At 33.7% G+C, this 17,050-nt stretch overlaps 1 protein-coding gene across 3 annotated transcripts; it reads left to right on the top strand.

The window, feature by feature from the left end:
• Positions 1–8,072: 8,072 nt before the first annotated feature.
• LOC130982321 (probable proteasome inhibitor) lies at positions 8,073–15,185 on the top strand. Of its 3 annotated transcripts, none has more exons than XM_057906287.1 (9): positions 8,073–8,405; positions 8,496–8,667; positions 9,129–9,269; positions 10,184–10,267; positions 10,547–10,588; positions 10,682–10,716; positions 10,808–10,880; positions 10,970–11,047; positions 14,782–15,185. In XM_057906287.1, the coding sequence occupies exons 1-9, from the start codon at positions 8,231–8,233 to the stop codon at positions 14,858–14,860; spliced, it is 879 nt and encodes a 292-aa protein (XP_057762270.1). In that variant the 5' UTR covers positions 8,073–8,230; the 3' UTR covers positions 14,861–15,185. The 3 variants fall into 3 exon arrangements, with proteins under 3 accessions (XP_057762270.1, XP_057762268.1, XP_057762271.1); XM_057906285.1 differs by having other exon boundaries at positions 10,511–10,588; XM_057906288.1 differs by lacking the exon at positions 10,547–10,588.
• The last annotated feature ends 1,865 nt before the right edge of the window (positions 15,186–17,050 follow it).

The following is a 17,050-nucleotide window of genomic DNA, read 5'->3' as shown; positions in this document are numbered from 1 at the left end:
TTTATCTTTAAGTTAAGGTCAGCGTATCTTCAATGGAACCGTCTTTATCTCTATAGGCTTGGGCTGCCTTAGGATTTGGGTCGTGTTCCTCTATTTGGGCCCTTTATTGGGCTTTTCTGTCGATTTGGTCGAACTCTTTGAAAAGAGGTCGGATAGTCTGACCAGAGGAGGTCGGTCGCTTTATCTCCAATCATCCCAGGTCGGATAGCCCGACCCAGGGTATGAACAGTTGCCTTGTGCTATGCAACCTACGTCCAGTCTCCTCCACAATAATGGAGGAATTTCCACTATAGTTCAAAGTATTACATACACCAATTTCAAACTCAAGTTCTAACCTAACTTGACATTGGCTATGCTAATACCTAACTATTCACTCTTAGTGCTGACCCAACTAAGAAAGGGATACCAAACAGGTACAAGATACAAGACACTTAATCAACCTAAAGAAATCAGAAAATAACTCTAGGCTTTTCCCTCAAGTGTTTCACTCAGCCTTTTTCCACTCATGGCTTTTACTTGAGTTTTCTCACAATGCCTTTTCTCACAGAAATTACGGAAAGATAAACATAGAAAAGTACATTACAATCAGTAAAACATGAAGGAGATTGACTTCATCAACAGCCTCTGTGCTATGCGAAAAAACCAGATTGGCAATCCTTTGATTTAGTTCTTCATACTGGCGGAATGCACCTTTGATTAGGTTACACTGTCCAGTTAGTTGAACTTCTTCAAAGAGTTCTCTCAGAACAAAACCTATATTCACTGGTTTTCTCTCCTTAGTTTCTGAATGAGCAGCAAACCTCTTTTATCTCCTTGCATGTTGCTGGGTTCTTCTTTCAAGGTCAACACCTTGAGCCTTGAGCTTCACCAACCCACAGATTCACTTTTTCTCATTAAATCTTAGAGTAGAAATTTTGCTTCTGACTTCTCCAACTTGACCAAAAGTCATAAATCAGCAACCATAGAAATCTTCCCATGGTCAACTTGATCTTAGCCATTGAAAAATGACTTGGTCCCCAAGACATGTTTGAGACCGTGGATTCACAGCAGAGAGAAACAGAAATCATCTTTCTTTTGTATCCCATTTCGGATAGAGCAGAGAGTTAGGAAGAAGAGAAGAAGATCTGATGCATGCAAGAGAAAATGGGTTACCTTTAACCTAAGCTTGATTTGGTTTGAACTAGGTGATTTGATATCTGCCTTTCTAGTTTAATATTTCTCTTTCTCTTGATTTGGTTTGAACTAGGTGATTTGATATCTGCCTTTCTAGTTTAATATTTCTCTTTCTCTCTTCTTTGGTGAAAAGCTTATGGAAGAAGCTCTCTCTCTTTCTCTTTCTTACTTTTCTGAAGCTTGTGATTTGACATGGTCAGAGAGGAGAAGAACGTTGCTTGTGGTGTGAGATCAAGTTTGGAGGAAAATAAAATCAACTCGGACTTGGATCAGTTTGTGATATGCTTGGCCCGTTATGATTTCTTTGGCTTCTTTCTTTACTTTTCCTTGGGCTTTCAATTTTGCTTTCAGCCTACCACTTCTTGTTTTATTTTCCATTTCATTTGGGCTGCTCAACTTAATTAAGGCCTGCAACATAATAATAAATAATTAGCAATATATACTCATTAATTAATTAATCAACACTAATTATTTATTTTGCCAAAAATAATGTTTGTCATCACTAATTAATTTAGTTAATTTCTTAACTCAACATTTCTAACTTTTATTCATAAGGTCCATGTTGGGATTTCATTTCTTAAATGTTTTAGCATTTCATTCTATGGCAGCTAAGATTTTTTCTTTGGCAGGAACATTTTTTCTGTTTCTCAAAAAAATAAAGTCCTAAACAAAATACTTGTAGAGATGTTTTCTTGTTTGAACCATATACGAATAGGTTCAAAGTTAAAGAGCTAATCTATCACTTCACAATTGTAGATAGTTGAAGGCCAAAGTACGCACTTCTATTTTTGGTGGAGTAAAGACTTGTTATATTTTACTTATGTGCTGATTTTATTTTTTGAAGAACAAGTGATATCTCTTTCACTAGGATTGGTAGATTAATATTTTTTTTTTAAAAAATATTTTCATAATTGTTACTAAATTGTGGATTAAGAAACTATAAAATTCTGCACAAAGTGTTTCAAAATTTATTGATTTTGCTTTTGTGCATCATTATACCGATAGAATAATCATATGTCCATGTAGTGCATGTGCTTTTAAGAAGTGGCTAACAAAGAATGAGGTGTATGATCATTTGATTTGTACACAATTTTCAATAGCATATACATTTTGGTCTTATCATGGAGAGCGTTCGATAGCAAAAACTAGTAACGTCTCAAATAACAATTTTCGGATATAGTACAAAAGCCTATGGTCAATGAGCAGAATCTTATGGTAGAGGTTGATTCCATTCGAAACTTGATTAGTGAAGGTCTATGAGTTAGTGAGAACAACAAAAATAGAGCACCCTTAATAGAAAATGAAGCCATTGATGATGGTGGTCAAAGGTCGATGCCTAATGAAACTCTTGAAGTGAAAGGGTTTAGTGAGCTGCTTAAAGATGGAGAAGAACCATTATATGAAGGGTGTAAAAGATACTCAAAATTATCTTTTATATTGAAGTTGTTTCGTATCAAATCCATATGTGGTATGAGCAGCAAGTCTATAAAGATGATATTAGCTAGAACTACTGAGTGATGCATTTGAATAGGCACAGATTCCAAGTTCATTTTATGAGGTAAAAAGATCATCACCAAACTTAATTTGGATTGCATGAAGATACATGCATGCCTAAACAATTGTATGCTCTATCAGAGAGAAGATGAGAATAAGGAGACGTGTAAGGTTTGTAATAAGTCTAGATGAAAGATATTTTAAAAAAAGACCAAGTTAAGACATTGACTATTACTGGTAACAAAAAGAAGCTTCTTACAAAAGTTCTGCATTACTTTCCTTTAAAATCTTGATTGAGAAGATTATTCTATTCGTCAAAGACTATTGCTGATATGCAATGGCATGCTATGGCTAAGAATAAGAATAACTCAATGAGACATTCAAGAGACTTTGAGGCCTGGAAAGGGTTTGATTTGGAGCATTGTAAGTTTGCATCCAATGCACGAAATGTGTATCTTGCATTAGCTATCGATGGTTTTAATCCACATGAAACTTTGAGTGCAAATCACAATATTTTTCTCTCATTTCATATAATACTCCTCCATGGATGTGTATGAAATTGACATCATTCATAATTTCAATGATTATTCCTGACAATAAAATGCCAGGAAATAGCATAGATATTTATTTGCAACCTCTAATACAAGAGTTAAAAGAGTAATGGGATGAGGGTTGTGATGCATATGATGTTTTAAAACAAGAAATGTTTAAGTTGCACGCAGCTTTATTGTGGACAATTAGTGATTTTCCTGGGTCAGGGAATCTTTCTGGTGGAATACATATACAAGACTTGTTTGCTCATTTCGCAACTTTGATAACATCTCTCATCGTCTCAATCACAGCAAAAAGTATTGTTTCATGGGTCATCATCGCTTTCTTATCAGAGACACAAATTTAGATTAAACACCATTCAATTTAATGAAAAATAAAAAACAAGGCTTCCACTAAAAACATTATCTAGCAATGAAATTCTTTCACAAGTTGAGAATATTAATGTTACCTTTGGCCGAAGAGAAGAAATCAAATAGGAAAAAGTGGTAATATATTATGCACTGGTGGACCTGTTAAAGGAGGTGGCACTCAAATGATGTAAAAAGAAAAGCATTTTTTTGAGTTGCCATATTGAAAGTCTAATTTGCTACGTCAAAATCATGATATGATGCATATTGTAAAAAGAGAAAGTATAAGGAGCCAATATAATTAGTGTACAATGTGTACAATGGGGATATTTTTGAAATTAACATTAAATAATAATTAAATTAATTAATTACAAAATTATTTCCAATTTTAAATATAAAGCAAATAAGGATTCCAAATAATTACGAACACTTCCAACCGGTTTTCCTCTCCCTCCCTCTCTCTCTCTCTCTCTCTCTCTCTCTCTCTCTCTCTCTCTCTCTCTCTCTCTCATTGGTGCCGCTGAAACTGACGGGATCACCGGCTTGAGAAGTGCTTCGCTGAAGACCAAGCTGTACCCTAACCCCAGCGAGGAGCTTCCAAAGAGTAAGACGAACTAGTACGCGACGCAGTTCCCGAAGCTGGGCTTGATGAAACCCTTGGCGAAGAAGAAGGCGAGGCAGACGAGCCATGGGATCGGGTTGCCAAAGCCTGAGAACACTGCAGCGAATGAAAGCATTTTAATGAGGATGGAGACGCTGAGTCTGAGGATGACGACGGCACCGAGATGCTAACTTTCTCTAGCGCCGACGATGGAGGACCAGCTCCGACGTGGTTGAACAATGTCCGGCAGCAGAATTTTCTGCACCTTCAGCCGGACGCACGTCGGCACGAAACAATGACAGGCACATGATGGCGGCAATAGCAGCATCACCGGAGAAGCGTATGGATCATCGGAAGATCGATGTTGGACGCGTAGACCGATGCTAGGAGACAGTATGCAGCGGAAGTTTTATATATGCATGTAGATTATTTTTTATGTAAATGAGATGTTTATTCTTAATGTAAATAGGATATTTTAATGTATTTATGGGTCAATTTAGGATGGTCATTTTAGTAGGTATGTGGATGGTTATTTTAATTTTTATGTAGATGATTATTTTGACTGAATTGGGTTTAGTTATATATAATTAAAATATGTTGGATGTTCAATTCATTAGGTATGCGGATGATTATTTTTATTCTTAAGTGGATGGTTATTTTTACTAAGGGTGAGTAGCGTGTGGTAAGCCAAGCAGCGAAGGTGAAGTGGGATGATTATTGATGAAGGTGGGGGTGGCTGCCGGGTAAAAAAGAAGAGGGTATTTGAATAAAATTTTTTGGTAAATTAGGATTTTTATGATTATTTTTTTGAAATAATTAATTGAATTTTTTTAAAAATTTGAAATTTGATGTGAAATAACTAAATGAAAGTTTTTGAATTTAGCATAATCTATGGAGGAATTTTTATTATTTATTCCTATTGGGCTAAATAACTAGCCCATTGTACACATTGTCAAGATTCTCTATTGTCTACCTAATAAAATTCAATGTATGTGATTATATCATATATGCCTTTTTAAATGATAGTTCAAAATAAAAAGATCACATCAATACTCGAAGAGGCCATTAAAAAATGGGTGTCAAGCTTGACCTTTGGCCATTAAAAATGAAAAGTGTCTTTCAGCAATTTTTACTTTGAACAATTCGGGCAAGAAGTTCTTGACAACTTAAAAAAAATCATTATTCCTTATGGTAATGCAAGTAACATATCAAAGTGCATTGACCTGAATAATCTTAAGTTGATTGGAATGCTAAAAATTCATGATTGTCATATGCTTACAGAATAATTACTACTTTTTAGCCATGCGAACAAAGCACCCTGATAAGTCCCTGCAGTACTAATTGAGACATGTTCATTCTTTAGACAATTATGTGGCAGTCATTAAGTGCTCTATGTTTAAAAAAGTTGCAAGATCAAATTATTCTCATGTGATGCCATATAGAAATGCTATTTCCTCCATTTTTCACAATTATGGCTCACTTGTTGGCACACCTAGTAGAAGAAGCTAAACTTGGCATCCTTGTCCATTATAGATGGATGTACTATATAGAGAGATAAAATTATTTGCTTAGATCTTAATTTATTAGTTTTTTGATAGTATTTAATCATTATTTATTGATACGTATTTAGGACACTTGAAGTCGTATGTACATAACAAAGCACAACCAGAAAGATCCATAACGCAAGGGTACTGTGATAAATTCATATTTTATGATAAATTCTGGGTTAAAAAGAGTAGATTTTATCAACTTATCTTGCATTTATTCATTGAAATTGCATGTTTTTGTAAATTTTTCCTAATTGTGCTTAATTGTGAAAAACATATTTTTTATGCTTTAACTCCTCGGATTCCCCCAATGATATGATAAATGATAAATGATTGATTTAGTGTGTGTGTGTGTATATATATATATATATATATATATATATATATACTCTTGGGGATGTGCGCATGTAGGGATTGTCCAGGGTACGCTACCAAACATGTCAGGTTTGACTGGATAACCGACATAAGAGATTCATTGGCCATAGGACAGACATGCATCATATGCAATTGTATCTCTTGTTTGAGTTTGCAATTGTTTTAGTTTGCTTAATTGCCTAACTGTAATTAACTGCTACCTGACTTATATGTTGTAACTGCTATCCATACCTTTTTTTTCCTTGTCTGTTTTGCCTATGTTTGTTTCTGAGAGATCCCTCATGTTGGTGGTGGTGACACTAAGGGTTGTTCCTGGTATGTGGTGATGGAGGTTAAGGCAGGTTAGACTAGGTATTGTCTTATTTCTCTAGTTTATGTATTGGATGGATAGGGATGAGCGATGTAAGTCAATGGGTAGAAAGTCCTTAAGCACGTCTTTGCCCCTTTTCATTTCTTTAAATTATTCACCTTACGGATTTGTAAATTAAAGAAAGTTTCTTTACGACATTTTCGAAGTAAAATTTTTCATAAAATTTTTCCAAAGTATTATTTTTAAAAAGAAACCGTGTTTATAATGATGGTATTTCCTTTCCTGCTGAAAACTTACGAGGACGATGTTCTCACTTCCTACAGTTTTTTTTTTCAGTGACAGGTTCAAAAAGCTTTGACGCAAAGCCGCGACCGAACTACAGAACTTTATGTATATATATGTTTTCATTTTCTGTATTTGGTTTAGTCTTAAATTTTCTTTTCCCCCTCATCATTTATTGTTTTGGTAATTAGAGGGGTAGGACTTCTATTTTTGAAATTTTGAATAGGCCAATTTAGTTAATATTATGTGAATATAATTATGTGATTAAATGGTTTAAAGTAAAGACTTTTCGATTTTTTAAGTAAAAATTCGGTTTGTATTCGCGAAAGCTCAATATTAAATAAATATAGTATGAATTTAAAGGAGTAGAGGTATGTAATGGCTGAACTTTTAGTGCGATCATGAGGTGCAAAAGGTTAGGGTATTACAATAAGCATAATAAGTGTAGAAGATCTTAATACACTCATATCTCAATCCAATTTTCAACACCATACCTCCTGGAGTAGCCATTTGAATCGAGACTTTCACTCTTTTATCACCATTGATTAGAACTTTAGATTTAAAGATTTTGGATTCTTTTTCTCTGATAGAGAAAAAAAATTAATATTAATAATCTCATTAATTTTCTCACTCAATTTACGACCAATTTCAATAGTTTTGAATTTTTCTGGAAGCTCTCAAAATCGAATCTAAATGAAAAAAAAAAACAAATTCTATTGTAGTCCACTTCCGAACATGCAAAACAAAATTCTTAAAGAGTTATGGGAATTCCTTCTTATTTTTGAGAACATCTAAAGTCGTCCTCAAAAATGAATTGGAATTGGATCTAAATCCATCCGACTTTCTTCATATAGCCTTCAATGTATTTTTAATGGTTCCTATTAAAAATATCTTATCAGCAAATACAAAATTAAATAGACTTTTAGTATATATCAATTTTTTCTTTTAGAGAAGTCTTTCTTTGTCACAAACACCAATTTTTTTCTCTTTTCTCACATTTCTTGGATTTGAATGTGGATTTCTTCCTTCTTTTGAGTTTATGATACGGGTGAGAATATAATAATGGTTGAGTGAGAGAAACACAAGAAAAATAAAAAGGGTAAAAAAAAATTTATAATGAATGAATTTAAATAAAAAATTATTTAAAAAAATAAAAATAGAATTAGAGAATTAAAGTTTAAAAAAAAGAAGCAAAGCGAAAAAAAAATCTTGGGACACAGAAAAATTCTAGTAGGATAATTTAAAAGGGTATTAGGTCACAAATTTTTTTTTATGGTAAATAGCTATTTACTCTTCAATAATTTTGTTAAAATTCATTTTTGTACAGTGGTAGGCTTTTTTGTTTTTTGTTCGTGGTTAGTTTTCTATTCTTCAAACTCTGACAGCAAAAACGCTTATTACAGAGTGAACACCGCCTAAAGAAGAGAATAAACAGCAAGGTGTTTCCTCGGGTTTCTTCTTCCTTTTAGTTCTTGACTTTGTTGCCAAACTCCCTAAGCTGAAAACGACACTGCCGTCTCGTGCTGAAAAGTGAAAACCATAAACGTCAATGGTGAGTGACAAGACAGTGTTGGCTGTGATCAGGGCGTCGAGGCCCACCTTCCGCAACCAAAACGACAAAATCGCCTTTGCCGTTCACTCCTCCTTCCTCGCCTCCGGTTACGTCCTCACCGCCACTGGTTCCCAAGCCCTCTGCGACACTGCGCTTTCCAATTCTTCCAGCGGTATAACCCTTTCTATATATATATATTCTTTATTTTTTCGGAAAATTTGGAATTTTCATTTTTGCGATGCGTTTTTTATTTTTTGTGTAGAGGAGGTAGCGGTTGATCACTGGAACGAGCTAAATGACGAGTACGCGTTCGTTTACGCAAATCCAGAAAGGGGTTCGAAGAAAGTACTCTTGAAGTGCCTTGTGATGAACGAAATATTGCTCGTTGATGCTTTGTCTGAAGGGTCTTCGGAGCCTGTCCACCTTGACATTAAGTAATTGGATTTAAATTTCTTGTTCTTTATTTATTTATTTATTTTGAATTGATGATTTCTTTTTTGCAAGTTCTCTATATAGAAGGAAGGAAACTTTGAACCATGTTTGATTTTAAAAATAGGTTAACACTCAAAATGTTCCCTAAAGGGTCACTATTTAATGTGACAAACTTATCTAAGGTTTGTATCTTTAAGCTTCAGGACCAAACTGACTCTTGTGTGATACCATTTTGAGCTTAAACCCTTTAAAATATGGTTACAGTTTCCATTTCGTTTTTTAATTCTATTTTCATTTTTTCTGATATTGTAGAAATATAAAGATAAGAATGTTTTCCCAAATCAAACACGCATGCAGTTGGATTCTTGAACAGGGTTTTCCTGCATTGAAACTGAGGGTTATAGGGATTTTGGAGCTTTTTTATTTTATTTTTTTAATGTTGCTTTCGTCCATAAATGTGCAGTGTTGGGGAATATGCAGGAGAGGATGGCGGTAGCAATTATTCTCAGCAGTTCAAGAATTTGGACAAGCTTGTAAAGATAATAGATGGGGATATCTTGTCTAAATTTGATGGTTCTGCCAATGCTAGCTCGTCAAATAAAAGGTAGATTTGAATGTTATAAATTTGGTGTACTTTTCAACTCAATCTGTGAGCGCAAACCTTGTCACATATTTGGAGCAAATGCTTTAACCTTTGTGAATTGGTTGTTACATGAACTCAAATTCTGATCTAGTTTCAGTTTTAAGTTTTCTCCATTTTACTGCTCAGTCATGTGGAGTGAACTAGTTTTACTGCGTGGAGGATTATGAGTGATCTATTCCTGTTTTCTAGTTTTGTATACATTATATTATTATGTGTCTAAGTAGTGTTGCTTTATTTGTTTATGTGCATGTGTTTTGTGGTTTCTCGCATTTGCCGGTCAAGTGGCTTATTTATTTCCATGGACAATTTTATCTATAAAAGCTTTACACAAAATGACAAGATGAACTTTTAATTCTAGCAGAAACCTGTTCCTTAAAGTTTAATCTTTCTCCGATAAACTTCATATGTATATTCGTCTAATATTGGCAGATCAGAATTTTAAGAACTTCATTGTTGGCCCGAAAACTTAACCAGTATACTCACTTCTCTTAATAAGTGCACCATATGATTAACTGAGAAACAGAAATGATTGCTTTTCAGAAAACTATTATGTGCCTCTTATTCTGTATTTAAATCAACTTACCTGTACATGTTTGTTTTGATTAGAAACAGCTAAATGAAGTATACTGTTGAATTGATTAATTATAGCAATGCTGTTTAAAGAAAAACCTAAGTTTGCAGTTCCCAGATCAACTGTTTGGAAACTACTGTTGCAAGAGCATTCTTGGGTTAGCTACTTTTGTGTGAGCAAAGCGTAGTTGTGTCGACCTGCTATGTTGCACTACTAGTATATGAAGCATTCGCACAAAAACTTTATGAATTGACAATTTGAGATCGTCATTAATTTTTTTCTTTCCTCCATTGTTTACTTACAGGTCAGAAACAACTGAAAGACAAGAGATACATGAGACTGGTACTAGATTTGGTGATCCTGCCATTCCCCCAAATCATCCTGTTGGGTAAGATTCTATTGTTATTTTTGTCTTAATGGAGTTTGGTGAACTCAAAATTTGCTATTCTACCAATGGAGTTTGTTGAATCCAAAAAGTTTGCTATTCATACTTAGTCAAAGGATACCCTTATAGGTATCACATGCATGCCCTGATTATATTAATCCTTTAAGATGAAAAGAAAAATTTCTTTGTTGTCCATTTTGTGTCAAAATGCGAGTGTCTCTGGAAATTTGGTTACGTTTTAAACAGAGTTGCGTTCCCTCCTGTTTCCATTGGGTCTGGTAGTGATCTTTTTCCGGGAACGGCTGCTGGAATGTATCCTTCAAGGTATAGTTTACCTGTATTACCTTTGTACTCAATTGTTAGTCTGTGGTCTTAATCGTTCTTTTCTTTTCATGAAACATTCATCATTGGCTTTAGAGGTGGTCACAACATTGGTGGGAGCATGCTTGTAGGTATGTAAGGCATGATCTAATAATAGTAAGCAACTGAGTGGGTATTCTATTGACCAGTATCATTAATGCTGAGTTCAACACATGGATTCAGGGCCTAATGATCCCCGTTTCTTCGGTGGTATTGGTGGTATCGGCGGAGAACCAGGCTTTCCTGGAGGACAGCTGTAAGTCCATTACTTTATTTTTTTGCACTTTAATCAATAGCTATGGCATATATTAAAGCTTATATCCAAATGTAAATATATTGAAATAGGGGTGTTCCTCCCGGTGCTCGATTTGATCCATATGGTCCTCCTGGTGTTCCTGGTTTTGAGCCTAACAGGTTTACAAGGTATGGTGGCGTACATCATATTTCATATTCATATATTGTATATTAAAGCAAATGTCATTTATATCTTCTGAGTTCTTTTCTATTTTACCTTTCTCACTTTTTCACCTCCTTTTCATATATTAATCTTAGTCCAATCTGGATCAATGTTTTTTTGGTTTTTTTTTTTTTTTTTTTGGGGGGGGGGGGGGGGGGTTGTTAATGATTAAGGTTAAAGAAAATATTACAAAAAGAATTTAAACATGTACTTGATCCTTTGTTGAACATCTTGGTCATACTCATACCATCAACTATATTCATAGATCTTGCAAATACGTACTAGTTTCAAATGGTTGGTTAGGCTTTTGAGCTAGAAGTACATAGGTTGCTTTTGGTTATGAGAATAGAGAAAGATAGGACACCGAGAACAAGACAGGTTGTGTTTGCAAATACATAACATGGAACTTGGATCACACAACACACGAAGGTGCATTTTTGTGAAGGACAAGGGATGGCAAGCCTAGATATTTTGTATGGTAAAATATGAAATTCATGATTAAAAATGGCGTATCCTAAACATAAAATCTCAAACTCTTAGCATAAAACATATACAAAAGCACCTCAGCATTTTCCGCTTCATGAATCAACACTTGAGTCTTGTGCTAAACAATGTAGACAAATAGTTAAATTCTAAACTTGAGACTTAGCAAACACCCAAAAGACCATGACGTTAATAGATAGACGAAGAAGAATACTGTAGCACACTTACTATTAGAATATTGTGCTCATGGTATTCTAATTGTGAGCATGTTACAATATAGTATCAGAGCAGTCCTTCCTATTAGAGCCTAAGGAGTGGACTGACTATGCTTCATTGCATATTCTGAATGCTTGTCATGCATTAGGCCTTGGCAAGGAGGCTAGAGTTAGAGTTATATCCACATCTTTTGATCAACACTATTGGTATTAAGTCTGGCCAACTTAATATTGTTGGATTGCGTGTATATGGATGCTGATACATTGTCGAAGACAACTTAAAAATGCTAGGAGGCTAGAGGTACTAGGTTGGGAGCATTAAAAGTCAACGAGTCAAAGGAGGTTGGAGTTAGGAAAATATACTTGTGTGAATGCTGGGTTTGCTGGATGGAATCAGGACTTGTTTGAAAAATTGCTATTATGTTGACTGTGATGATTGATTGTAATGACTGAATTGCTTGATTTTTGTGCGGGGTTTTGACACTCAGAGGAGTGGATGTGCCTAGTTTTGCGCAACTAGAGAGCTAGTTTACTTGATTCATGTATGGATTTTGAGGATTCTAAGGGGTTGTTTCCCAAAGTAAAGGTGGTGAACTTAGAACCAATTTGAACTTTCTGATAGAACTCGGTTTGAGTTAGGACAAACTTGTTATGAGGATAGATCCTTCTAAGATTTTGTTTTGCTAAAACTTAGTCGTAAACCATGTCCCTAATAATTATTATGAGATAAGTGGGGTTTTGATATATTGCCGGGTAATATTAAACCATAACCATGATGAGAACGTAGAGCTCTTTCAAGAGAATTATTATTAGATGAAAATGAGTTGGATGAGAAACTTTATGATCCATGGTGATATCGATATAACATTTAAAGGGAATGGATAACAATGTTTAGTTAATTAAGAACTATAGAATACTAACGAATTACAAATGTCTGGAAAAGTTCTATTGCTATTTCGCGAGGTAATCCACATCGATGTAATGAAAGAGATGTGTAGAAACGAGATATCCAGCAACAAGAAGAAGGAAAAGGATTGAATAGAGGAACTCCCGAACATTTAGCGATCTCAGATGTGTTGATATCAATGGTGTCTAGTTTCCTTTGAGGAGGATACCTGAATTCCAAGTATAGCTTGTAATAATCTATCTTCAAGAGTATGCTTAAGTAATAAGTTTGATGGTTATTGATGTTTGGAAGAAATCATAGAGGATAACTACGAGATGAGGTCTTAATTCTTATTGAAAGAGGTTGGTCATTGTGGAGATTTAGGGAATAAAGTTGGAATGATTAAATAAGCGATGACGGTTTAGTAAATGAATAAGGAATGATAATGATGAAAACTAATGATTACTGTTTATGTATAGTTGACTTTAGAAAAAGATTGATAAGAGGATTTAAAGATGACGTATGATTGTGTGCATAGTGGTTCTTTGATGTGAATAGGATTAAGATTGACACAAACATGCGAGGTGATAATGAAGGGACTTTTAGAGAGGATGCACCCGATTTGATGGTTACTATGACTGTGATGGCTGCTGCCATGCGTGTGATACAGCTGTTGCTGCAAATAGAATGGTGGAACAATTGGAGCGTCAGGACAGGAATTGGAGAAACGGTCTCAAAAAAGGGAAGGTTATGACTTTAGCTACCTTTCTGAAGATTAACCCGCCTGAGTTTAGAGGAACCACTAATCCCATGGATGCCAATGATTGGTTTCAAGATATCAAAAGGGCACTACAAGCCCAACATGTCCCCAGGAATCAGTATGTAGAATTTGCCACATACATGCTTAAAGGAGGAGCACAATTTTGGTGGCAAGGTGTGAGGCCTTTACTTCAACGAAATGATGCCGAGATTACCTGGGAGGATTTCAAGAGGGAGTTATATAAGAAGTTTTTCCCGAATTCAGTCCAAGCAGCTAAAGAAGTGGAGATACTGCAGCTGAAGTAAGGTCCTATGTCTGTGGTCGAATATACGAACAAATTTGAGGAACTTCATCGTTTTTCTAAGGCGTGTCAAGGAGCCCCTGAGCACCTACGAAGAGTAGAAGCGTATTAAGTACCAAGGAGGATTGCGAGAAGAGATTCTCAATACAGTAGGTCCAATGGTAATTACAAACTTCACAGAGTTAGTGAACAAGAGTCAGATAGTTGAAGAGTGTTATAAGAAGTGGGCAATGGCTCAGGCTAGTCAGAGGAGGCAATTACAGAAAGACTTTGATAAGAGTTTAGCCCCTCAAAGCCAAAGGTTCAAGGATGTGGATCAATCTCCATGATATTTTTGACAGGAGCCAAGTATCTGCACTACGAATGATGCTCAAAGTTGCAGAAAGCAATCCCAGGATAACTTGCTAGGAAATGCCCAAAGGGTAAGAAAAACCTTGGAGACAACCCTTGTTTGACCGGGAAGAGTGCTTGCTATCCTTGTGGGAAAGCAGGACACAAGGCAAAAGAATTTCCGGATAGGATGTAGGTGGTGACATGAAATTTCGAGGAGGAAATTATTTGTAAGATGGATGGAATGTAAACCCTGAACCTTTGGGAATCCAATTACAAGTTTATGAAGGATTTATATTATAAATTTAAGGGTTATTATTTTCTCAAATTATTCGCAAAAGTGTTTTGAGTGACATTGAATTTAATTAGTGAGAGCTTTCGAAAACTCTTGCTAATTAAATCAATTTGTCGTAATTCAAATTTTGAATCTTTTGCCAATAATTTGAGAAACTAATAAGCTACTTCTCACTGTTTCGCTTTTGCTTAGTGAAACAAGAAGTTTCAGTCTTAAAGGCAATCCGATTCATTGAAGCAAATACAGGAGAATTAGCACATATGCTCCCTAAAACACATACATATACTGTTATCGTGGGTATCACCTTCTGGTAATCTAAACTTGTTTAAGGACATCTTTTGTTGAACAATGAATCAACTGATATACTCTGTATAGACATTACAAAATTGGATGGGTTTTTACTAGTGCACTGCCTTGCCTTTTTTTGCAGGAATCCTCGTAGGCCAGGATATGACGCTCATCCAGATTTGCAACATTTCCGGAGAGATCCAGATTCAGACTATATATAGTTGTACAAGGATTGCATTTCTCTGTGTGTGTTTCATTTCCCTGTTTTGTTAATGTTCCCAATCTCATGGAACGCACTAATAATTGAAGAGAGAATGGGGGAAAACACTTTGATGTAAAGTGGATTTAGATCATGAGCCATGCGTGGCTCATTAGTATATGGACAAACATTTGGTAGCAAGGTCAATTTGTCTATTTTTCCTAATAGATGGAGTCTAGTTGAGATTTAAGGATGATTAAGGTGTATTGTCTCACAGAGAAAATACCAGGGACAAAAAATGGTATTTACTTTTAAATTTATAATTATTAGTTAAAAATTTACAATAATGTATTTTTTTATTATATTAGTTAAAAATAATATATTTTAATATTATTTTTTAAGATTATTGACATCAAATTTTGATCATTTGAGTAAAAATTTTGAATGTTTTATGTCTTAAATTTTTTCTTAATAGAACAATAAAACGACTTAATACGTACATCAAGAAAAAATTGTTTTTATAATATTTAAAAGATATAAAAATGAATTTTTTAATAACACTTTAACAACTTATAAAAGTTAACAAAATTGATGGTTATAGATCAAAGGAGCGCTAGGGTCTAGGGGACTAACAAGTTTTGTGATTTGTAGTTATTAATTAGTCATTATTAGTGTTTTTAATGGTGTGAGATTATATCCAATGATGTGGGATTACTCACTTTTCTTTTGATGGTTACGTGCTGGCCAAATTTTAATAAAAATATTGGCTCCTATACTTTCTCATAGATCACTGTGCTGGCTCTCTAGGGTTTCTCATAGATCAAAGTGATAGACAAGATTGAAAATTACAATAATGATACTTGGTGATAATTTTTACACGATCCGATGAAGAGAAGGTGGGAGGAGAAGAAAATGTGAAAAGAGAACAAGACAATACAACACTAGCGGTGAAACAATTACAGGTATGTGTACATCCAATAATAATAAGAAAATAATAGTGTATGATATAATGAAGGGATATAATAAAAGTATAAATTAATAATTTAAAAAAAAGTAATAAAATTAGAGATGATTTAATAAAATGAATATAAAATTTTTAAAAATAAAATATTTTTTATCTATTAAAATTATGCATGAAGATAAAAAAAAGATTTGAATATAAATTTTTGTCTTTGCTTCAAACTAAATACGGTTAAAAAAAATAAACTTATATAATATTTGTAAATAATTATTATTTTGTAAATATTTATCTTGATTAGTTACACATAACAATAACACAATAAAGCCAACGAGTTAAAGTTCAAATGGCATAGTGTCTCCATACTTAGTACTCACTTATTCGAGTCTCACTCCTTACTTTAAAAAAAAAGAAAAAAAACAATAACACAATAAATTTTTCTAATATCTTATTTAATTTAAATTTATAAATTTTATATGTTCTAAAAATTAAATAATTTATAACATTTTTATATTTATTTTTAAATATTTTTTATTCTTAATTTTTAAATTAAGTAATTAAATTTATAATTTTAAAAATAAAAATATAAAAATTAATCTCTTAAAAAATAAAAAACAGCTACCGCGTGCCCCTGTTGATAGAGGTGTTCGCGGTGCGGTTTGAATCGATTTTGAGTCAAAAACTCATCCAATCCAAACACTAATTTTACTTGCAGTGCGGTTTGAATTGGATTATTTTTTAAAAAAAATTCGATCCAATCCAATCCAATTTCAAGCGGTTTGGATTGGATTGGATTAGATTTGCAGTTTTGCAAATTAAATAAATTAAATATATATAACAAGTCTCAACATCAAATTTTAAATAACCAACGATGGCATAACAAGTCTCAACAATATTTTAAAAATCAGCGATAACATAGCAATAGAAATAAAATTATAGGTTAGTTAAAATAAATAAATAAATTACATTTTGAACATAAAATATTTATTAAATAATAATAATACATGAATAATATAAAAATATATAATAAATTGAACATGTTATAAGTGTGATTGTAAGTATAATAATAAAATAATAATATTATAGTATATTGTGCGGTTTAAATTAGATTGGATCAGTTATGAAAAGTAGATCGAAAATCTGATCTGATCCAACGGTTTGCAAAAAATAGAATTTAATCAAATCGAAATTTGTGCGATTTTAATCAGTTTTTGGTTTGGATTGAATTGGATGAACAATTTAATTTGAATCGGT

Source organism: Arachis stenosperma, chromosome 5, assembly GCF_014773155.1.
Source record: "Arachis stenosperma cultivar V10309 chromosome 5, arast.V10309.gnm1.PFL2, whole genome shotgun sequence".
NCBI lineage: Eukaryota > Viridiplantae > Streptophyta > Magnoliopsida > Fabales > Fabaceae > Arachis > Arachis stenosperma.
This window is presented reverse-complemented; position numbering and strand designations above follow the sequence as displayed.